Raw genomic sequence first — 9,942 nt, forward strand, 5'->3', positions numbered from 1 at the left:
CCCACCAATAATCATTCTTTTTAGTCATTTTTTCACCTGTTTGAGTTCCAAAAATTATATCAATAAATATGATCATTTTAATTCATCTAAATTAATATAATTTTCAGTATATTCTGAAAACCTGGGATATGCTGTTTTTATTGATAACATACCAAAGTTAAGCAATCTGATTAAAATGCAGAAATTCCGATTTCCTTTCCTGTAAATGCAGGAGGCTCTTAGCAAACCAGAGTGTGCATTTTTTAGAAATGTGTTTTGATTACTAGTTTAAGAAACGTTATCATTTCTTTTTTTAAAAAACCTTACCTACAATCATAGAATTAATGCAGTGTGCTATAGAACCAGACAGAAGAGTGGTAAGGGCTAGACAACAGGGGTGAAGTGACTTGCCCAGGGTCATCCAGCTAGGAAGTGTCTGAGGCCAGATTGGAACCCAGCACCTCCCACCTCTGGGCCTGGCTCTCAATCCACCAAGCCACCTAGCTGCCCCCATTATCATTTCTTTTAAACCCTTGCCTTCCATGCTGGTATCAGTTCTAAGAGAGAAGAGCAGCAAGGGCTAGGCAAAGGGAGCTAAGTGGCCTGCTCAGGGTGATACAGCTAGGAAGTGTCTGAGGCCAGACTGGAACCCAAGATTTCCTGTCTCCAGGCCTGGTTCTCTATCCACTGAGCCACCTAGTTGCCCCAAGAAATGTTAGCATTGATTCAGCACAAAGAAAGCAAAAGCAGGAAAGCAAGTGGCGGAGGACAGAGACAATTTCCTTGTTTTTCATCTCTTCGACCTTAACATCTGGTATGTATACATACACACAGAGCTCACTTTGCCCATCCTGGACACCTCGCCCAGTGTCTAGCTCAGAGCCTGGACAGGAAGGATCTGCTGGGCAGATGCTCCAAGAAGTTCCTAAACTCAGGGGTTGCAAAGATGGCAAAAGGCCAGCATCTGCTCTCAAAGAACTCCCATGTGGCAGCATTTTTCCTGTTAGAAGAGACTGAGAACTCATGCCCCCCTGATCTCTGGGGATGCCCAGAGACATTGTGGGACATGAAGGACGTCAGAGACTACTATCCTCAGAGGCAAGGAATAGGATGAATCTGGGCAAGTGAGAGAAGGTTAGTCAACCCACGAAAACAATATTCACAAGGGATAAGGATTTATTAAGTGCCTACTATGTGCCAGACAGAGATGGACAACAGTCCCTGCCCTCAAGGAGCTCACAATCTAATGGGAGGCAATAAGCCAACAGCTATATACAAGAGAAGTAGGAAATAATTAACAGGGGGAAGGCCCTGGAATGAAGAGGGGTTGGGGAAGGATTCCAGTAAAAGATACGCAATGACAGTCATGCAAATGGAAAGCACAATAAGAAGAAATTAGGGGCATCTGGGTGGCTCAATGGATAGAGCACCAGGCCTTGAGATGGGAGGTCTTGGGTTCAAATGTGGCCTCAGACATGGCCTAGCTATGTGACCCTGGGCAAGTCACTTAACCCCCATTGCCTAGACCTTGTCCTTCTGTCTTAGAGTTGTTCCTAAGACATAAAGTAAGGATTTTAATAATAGCAATAAACTACATTTAGGGGCACCTAGGTTGTGGGAGGCCAGTAAGAGAAACAGAATCTCAAATAGATAAAAATCTGAGACTCCTCTTTTGACTCCTTTTCATGATTCACACTTTTTCTTAAAAAGTGATATAGTCTTACTGAAAAGCTTTAAGCTCCTAGCAAACCAGTAGTCAAGAGGTTAACATTCTTCCTCTTTGGTCAGAAATGCAGCTGCTTGGCAACCCAAGGCCAAAACCTTAGTTTAGCAGGGGCATTTTTGCCCCTGAGAAAAGTATTCTCAGACTTAGCTTGCTGATAATCACATAGCTGAAGGTCCAGCCTGGTTCTTATCTTCACCTTGAAGTTTCTGAGGTTTCTGTGTGTTGTCTAAGCTAATTGCAATGTCTACCAAGCTGTAAATCTCTCTCTGTGCCTGTGGGTGAAAGGGAGTTTGAAATTTTCATATATAATAAATTTGTGACTCAATGGCACTTTGGAGAAGCAGCTATGAGTTAACAGTCAAGATACAGTCAAGATCGACTCCCATGTCCTGTTTTCTTATCAACTAAGCAGTCCTTATCAGAAATGATAAATAGCTCTCAACACTAGGTAGCAGAGTGGCTACAGTGTTGGGCCTGGAGTCAAGAGGTCCTGGGTTCAAATCTAGTCTCAGACACTTCCTAGCTGTGTGTGTAAAATCTTGGTCAAGTCACTTAACCTCTACTGCCCAGACTTTACTGCTCTTCTGCCTTAGACAAAAGGTGGTAAGCATTTTAAAAAAGAAATTAAATGCCTTGGCATTATGATGACCAAGTTTAACCTCGTAGGACAGTGATGGCTAACCTTTTAGAGATGGAGTGCTGGGCTCCACCCCTCCTCCAGACCACATGCCATGCCCTTCCCCTCCTTGCTGGGATCACCCTACCCCCCCCCCCAATACCCCACACAGGGAAGGGAGAAAACGCTCCCATTGGGATGCTGGATAGAGGGTGGATGAAGTAAGGAATTTCCTCAGGCCTCATGGAGAGGGGGTGGGGAGTGGCCCCAGCATTCTGCTCCCCTCCAGCTCTGTCACCTGTGAGCCTCCCACCTTACCCTGTGTGCTCCCATTGGCTGCTGGGCAGCGGGGCAGGGGATGGGGAAAATGGCATCCGACACCATAGAGAAGGGGAGGGGAACAGCTCCGCCTGAGTCCCTCTGCCTTTCTAGTAATGGGAGGTGGGGGTGACCAAGTGCCCACAGAGGGCACTCTGCATGCCATCTTTGGCACCCATGTCATAGGCTCGCCATCACTGGCATAGGAGAATTGGGAAAAGGCACCGGACTGCTTTCATTGCTGGAGGAGGCACTGTAGGGGAAGAGTTTGCCATCTAGCACAGTAGACTGGCTTTGTTGAACAGCTTTGCTCTCCCTCTTTCTTAATAGCATCTGTTACAAGGGATGGGTAGTCTAGGTGAGGAAGGAGCTATTGGCAAATGAAAGTAATATCAAAACGCAGAAATAAAAATGAATTAAAATATTAGTTCTTGTGCAAAAGTTGGGTTTGACATGGTTTTGACACATTAAAGAGATTTCAGGAGCAGTTTGGTGGTGCCACAGATGAAGAGCCAGCCCTGGAGCCGGGAAGACTCATCTTCCTGAGTTCAAATCTGGCCTCAGACATTTACTACTGTGTGACCCTGGGCAAGTCACTTCACCTCCAACCTAGCTCCTGCTGCTCTTCTGTCTTAGAACTGATACTAAGTCATCAGAAGGTCAGGCTTTAAAAAAGGAATTTTAAAAACAGCAGAGTGTCAAATGTGTGGTGAATCTTTTTTTAAAAAACCCTTATCTTCTGTCTTAGAATCAAAACCACATGTTGTGTGGCAGAATAGCGGTAAGGGCTAGGTAATGGGGGTTAAGTGACTTGCCCAGGGTCACACAGCTGGAAAGTATCTGAGGTTAGATTTGAACCCAGGACCTCCCATCTCCAGGCCTGGCTCTCTAGCCACTGAGCAACACAGGATGGCTTTGTTTTTAACAAACTGGAAAAGTAACTCTATAAGGCATAGTGAGGGTAGTGGAATAGGCTATCCCAAGAAGCAAGAACACCTTGGTTCCAGTATCACCTCTGAAACCTTCTGACTGTGTGACCCTGGGGGAGTCACCTGCAGCACACCCCTCTAAGTATATACCTGGCCAAAGGTGGGGGGGAGGCTTTCCACCCAAAACTTTCTATTCTGCATAGAATCCAACTAATCTGAGCTTCAGTCATTTCTGAAATTTCTCAATGTGGAAGAAACAACGTGAGACAGAGAATTAGGAATCTTGGGTTCTGGTCCTATTCCTAAAGCAAAGGGCAAGGAGGGGAACCAGGACCCACAGTTTCCAATTCCTCATAAGTGATTGGTGAGGATGCGAAATTGAGTTTTCCAATTTCATAATGGTGAAAATGGCACTATTCCTCTTGCAAGAATATTAACATATGGGGGCAGCTGGGTAGCTCAGCGGATTGAGAGTCAGGCCTAGAGACGGGATGTCCTGGGTTCAAATCAGACCTCAGACCCTACCTAGCTGTGTGACCCTGGACAAGTCACTTAACCCAGTAGCCTAGCCCTTACTGCTCTTCTACCTTGGAACCAATACATAGTATTGATTCTAAGGCAGAAAAAAAGAATATTAGCATACACTCAGGAACTGGGGGGAGGGGGGGCAGAGAAAGCTTTAATCCTACCAAGTATTTGGTCTCAATAAGCTTTTGCTAAGTTTTCCCAAGAATTCCCCAACCCCCTGTTGATTTGATTTCTGTGCTAATTAAAATTCGGGATCTCTTGGAGCAGGAGAGACCCAGGTTCCTTTAATTAATCTGCTTTCCCAGGTGAAGCAATAAACTTTGTGCTCCAAAGTGAGAGTGGTTTTTGTGGACTCCTAGCTAGGGGGATGGGCAGCCAAGCCCAGTGGCTATTTACCCATCTGAGGGAAGCAGAAAAGAAAGGGAAATGAGGAAGGCTTCGAAGAAGCCCGGAGATGCCTCTGAAATGGCTCAAAACTCCACCCAGCCTGAACCAGAGTTCAAGGGCCACATTATGGCCTTGGGAGAAGGGATGAAGCAACACCTTCTTCCTGGAGAGCAGAAATGAGTGCTGGGAGGGGAAAGTAGCCCACCTTCAGGGAGGTTTTCCCTTTACTGTTTATCTTTGTTGCTGGAGGAGGACTGGGATAAAAAAAACAAAAGGTAACCACAAAACTTCTTCCATCTTCTAAAGAAGGAAAAATAAACTGGCTCTAAATTGCTCCAGGAAACTTATTCGGTTCATCTTTAGCTAGTTTCAGTTGACAAGAGGATATAAAAGGTCATGGTCGTTGCCTTTGTTCTTCTCTTTTTCTTTTCTGGGTGGCCCTAAGCAGTTCAAGAGTTTCTCCATCTGTGAAATGGGGACAAAAATATATCTACTGTCAAGCTCCTGGGGCTACTCTAAAGAAGTGTTTTGAAAACCTTAAAATCCTGCAGAAATAGGCATTATTGTTTTTCCTGACATATTCCTTCCTGGAAAAAATCATCTCTAATATAATAGAGCACCAGGACTGGAGTAGGCTTGAAGACTCCCCTTGAGTTCAAATCTGGCCTCAGACGCTTACTAGTTGTGTGACCCCGGGTGAGTCACTTCACTCTGTTTGCCTCAATTTCCTCATCTGTAAAATGAGACGGCGAAGGAAATGGCCAAGCACCCCAGTACATTTGCTGAGAAAACTCCAAATGGGGTCACCAAGACAGACACAAGCGAGACGGATGAATAACAACAAAAACAGAGCAACCTCACCAACCAAGAAAACACATCTAAGAACCAAGAAGAGGGTCCCTAAAACCTGCAATTAGCCAAGAGGCAGGCCAGAAATCTCCCAGAGTCCAAATTCTCCAAACCACACCCAGTGGACAGTCGAGGCAAAAGAAACAAGAAGACCATAAAAAGCAGACATAAAACAAAAAATGCGGTAACCTAAAGCCACTTAACATATAATATAGAACCTACCCTCATTCAGCCTCAGTTTCCTCATCTGTAAACGGAGATAACGAAAGCACCTACCTCTCCCGTTGTTGTCGTGAAGATAACTGTAAAATGATCCAAAAACTTTAAAGTGCTATGTGAGGTATTATTATGGTTATTATTATTATTCAAATACTTAATGGTAGCCCCTGAGGGCACAGGGTCAATTGGTCATTCGATTTCCCTCTACAGTGGAATGAAGCTAATAATAGCATCTACATTACTGGGGAGGGAGGAGGCTAGGTGGCTCAGTGGATAAAAGGCGAGTCTAGAGCCAGGAAGACCTGAGTTCAAATCCAACCTCAAGACCCGTACTTTGGAGAAGCCACTTAACCCTGTGTGCTTCCATTTTCATGGAAAAGTCCACAAAGTGAGTTGGAGAAGGAAATGGCCAACCACCCCGATAGAATCCCAAAAGGGGTCACAAAGTGTCGGACAGCAAGTGAGATTAATTGAGATAATATATGGGGGAAATGATAAGCAAACGTTGAAGAGCTATACAGGGCGTCCCAAAAGTCTTAGGGCAGTTTACTGCTGTTTAAACTTAAAATCATGCTGTCTGGGACACTCTGCATAAGTGCTAGCTATCAATATCATCATTATCAATAATAATTATTTAATTTCTCTTCTGGTAACTAATGCTGGTGAAACAGAACACACAGAATCAGGAAGGTCTGAATTCAAATCCTGTCTTAGACACTTACTGGTGGTGGGACTCTGGGCCTCTCTGTCTCAGTTTCTTCATCTGTAAAATGGGGACAAGAATAGCACCTTACCTCACAGGGTATTTGTGAGGACCAAATGACTTAACATATGTACAGTGCCCTGAGAACTCGAAAGCCCCATGTAAAAATGCTCACTCTTCTCATTTCGGGTAATTCCATTAATGTGAGGACTCCCTCTTCCACCAACGGAAACCAGAACTCTGTAGACAGAATCCTGGCAATCCCGGCAACCAAAAAATTCTCTGCCCTGGCATCACCCTTTGTCACTGGTCTTCTCTTCCCGCTCAGCTATTCTGTTCCTCGGACAACAGAGAGATGCACACAAACAGCTGAAATACAGTTCGGCACAACCTCAGGCTCTGAGAGGTCTTGCCTAGGATGTGCGAGGGCACAACTCTGAGGTTCAGAAGCCCTCCTATTCCTGCGTCCTTGTCCTTGTCCTGCCATCAATCTTTCCCAGGAGGCCCTCTGCTACAAGGCCATCAGTGAAGCTACAAGGAGATCTCCCTTTCTCACCATCTCTATACGCTGCCACCCACTTAGACTCAAGCATACAATTCTCTGGGACTACACACACACACACACACACACACACACACACACACACACACACACACACAAACATAAACATGGTCACAAAAACTATATACATAAATATATCATATAAAACATACATATATTAGACATTGGATTTGGGGATCCTCTGTATATTTATTATATACTATACTTCTTACGTATAATAACTATATCAGAATATATTACATAGTGTGCCCCAAAGTCTAATATTCAATTTATTATATAACAAGTGTTTTATATAGAAACATATAAGAAACATCTAAAGTGTCCCCAAAGTCTAACCTATGTATTACATAATAGTATAATAATTTACATTTGTAAACATATACAAAATATATAGTGTCTCCAAAATCTAATATATTTATTACATAAGTATAATTTATAATTACAAATGTATAAGAAACATATATAATGTCCTCAAAGTCTAATATATTTGTTATGTAATATAATAAACCTATATAGCATCTCCAAAGTCTAATGTATTTATTATAGAATAAACATCATAATTTGCACCCATCTACAAATTTATAAGAAGTATATATAGTGTGCCCAAAGTCTAATATATTTTTTATTACATAAGTACAATTTACCTCTATAAATGTGTAAGAAATATATACAGTCCCCAAAGTAGAATCAATATATTACATAATTAATATCTACAAAGTATAAGATATGTATAGTGTCCCCAGAGCTTAATACATTTATTACATAAGTAGAATAATTTATCTATAAGCATATAAGAAATATATAGTGTCAGCAGAGCCTAATATATTTATTATGTAATAAATCTGATAATTCACATATATAAATGTATAATATATAGTGACCCCAAATCCCAATATATTTTATTATATAATAGCGATAATAATTATATATAAATGCATAATGAATAGTGTTTCCAAAGTCTAATTTATGTAATAATATAATTTACATAAATAAATGCTAATGAATATATAGTGTCCCCAGTCGAATGGACTTATTACATAATAAGTATTATAATTATATACAGATGTATAATATATAGTGTCATCAAAGTCTAATCTACTTATTACATAATATAATTGTATATAAATATATAATAAATATATGTAGTGTCCCTCAAGTCTAATATATTTATTACATAATAAATATAATTTCTGTATAAATGAATAACAAATATAGCACCCCCAAAGTCTAATATATGAATACTTATTACATTTGTTATATTTTTGTGTATTTATACACTATATATACGTATACATTTCTTATATTTGAGTTACATATTTATGGCATTTATTGTTTGTTTTCTTTATTCTATTATGTTTTATTATTACATTGATCATGTACTTATACATTATATATAAGGTGCCCCCAAAGTCTAACTGCAGTTTCAAGCTTTTTCAGATGCTCTAGGGGTGCCCTAAGACTTTTGGGACACTCTGCCTCACAGGAACAGGGGGTTAACAAAATTTGCTCTGCTTTTTCTAGAGATGGAAGCGAATCCCATGGGCTTAATGATGAAGTGCCACTCTCTGTCCCAATTTGGGGGATTTCCAGTGTTGTCAAAGAGCCCAGTAGAGCATCATTCCCAGGGAATGAGCCACGTGCCATACCGTAAGAGACGTTCTTCTGGGGCTTTCTAAAAACTAGTTCAGCTGAGCTCCCTGCCGTACCCCGGGGTTTGGAGTCTGCTCTGTTTGGACTCTGAAGGGGTCCTTTGAGCATTTCTTGGGTCAGTTAGCCCACAGGAGCCCAAAGCGCAAAGGAACTCGGAATTCTCCAAGTTCTCTGCCTCCTCCAACAGTCAAATCTGCCACAGGTTCTCTTGTTTTAAAAAGAAGAACCCTGCTGACTTTACGGGGACTTATACTAAGGCGAGGCAGAGGAGCAGTAGTGGGGCCGGCGCTGGGGGGGAGGGTCCCCCAGTAAATTATTTACCCCGCAGGGCTGCAGCCTGCCATTTGGTCCCAAGCAGCAGCAGCAGCAGCGCGTCACAGCCCGGGCCAGGCCACTCGAGGGCCGGGCCCTAGCATCTTAATTACCGTACATAGTAAAAAGGCGAGGCTGGCAAGCCTTAAAAGGCATAATGCCCCCGGTCAGGGAGGCGAGTCCAAAGCAGCTCCGGACAGCCGGCGTCCCGCCGGTCCCCGGAGCGTGTCTGAAGGGGGAGAACTGGCAACTCCCGGGCTTAATCGGGGCTTGGGGCTTCGGAGCGAAGCCTCAGGGGCAAAGGGCGAGCGTCAGAGCAGACGCCGGCCCTCCGGGGCAGCGGAGCGCCGCTCTTCTGGAAGGATCCCGGTTTAAAGAGAAAATCCAAGTGCGTGTGCCGAGAAGCCGGCTAGAAGGCCCCGCCGGGGAGGCCCATCCCGCACACCTCGAGCCGGCCAGGGAGAAGCGATTGCGGGGGAGGGGAAAGGCGGGGGCTGCTGTCCAGGGTGGCCTGGCTTGGACGATGGGGGTGGGGAGTGCCAGGGCCACGGATGATCTCCTTCCCTCCCATCCCCGAGGCCCGGCTTAGCCAATGGAGAAGACTCTCCCGAGCTTTCCCCATCCCAGAGGGGGATCCGAATTAAGCTCTTTCCCTGGCCCCCTAACAAGGGCTCGGTCCCCGCGCTCCTGCCCAGTCGGCCCCTCTTTTCCCGGGCTCTCCTANGTCCCCGCGCTCCTGCCCAGTCGGCCCCTCTTTTCCCGGGCTCTCCTAGCTGTTCCCCACCCCCCCTTCCCGCCTCCTCCCTCGGGCCCTTGCCGCCGGCTTCGACGGCGGGCGCGGAGGGGGTCACCCCAGCAGGCAAGGGCGCCGCGGCTGGAGAAGCGAGACAGCGAGAAAGCCGCTGCCACCCCTCCCCCTGGCACCGCGGCTGACTTCGCTTACCTCCTCTTCCTCCGCTTCCCCCCGGTCCCCGGGGGCCGCTCCCGCCTCCCGAGCGGTGGACGGCCCCGGCTCTTCCTCCGCTCCGGCCCCAGGGCCGGGCTGTTGCAGCTCCATGGACACGGCGGTGGCGGCGGCGGCGGCAGCCGCGAAGTGGCGGAGAGGCCGCTGGCTCGGGTCGAGCGAGCTCGTGAGGGAGGTTGGGCAGGAGGAACGGCTAGCAG

General features: G+C 45.1%; 1 protein-coding gene across 1 annotated transcript in view; it reads right to left on the reverse strand.

Annotated features, from left to right (window-relative positions):
* LOC123253516 overlaps window positions 1-9,942 on the reverse strand; it is a 47,020-nt gene that overhangs the window by 33,914 nt on the left and 3,164 nt on the right. The window contains exon 2 of the mRNA XM_044682698.1: window positions 9,722-9,935. Within this exon, the coding sequence (XP_044538633.1) occupies window positions 9,722-9,935 (214 nt within the window). The remainder of the gene's footprint in view (window positions 1-9,721; window positions 9,936-9,942) is intronic.

Source organism: Gracilinanus agilis, chromosome X (assembly GCF_016433145.1).
Source record: "Gracilinanus agilis isolate LMUSP501 chromosome X, AgileGrace, whole genome shotgun sequence".
NCBI classification, from domain to species: domain Eukaryota; kingdom Metazoa; phylum Chordata; class Mammalia; order Didelphimorphia; family Didelphidae; genus Gracilinanus; species Gracilinanus agilis.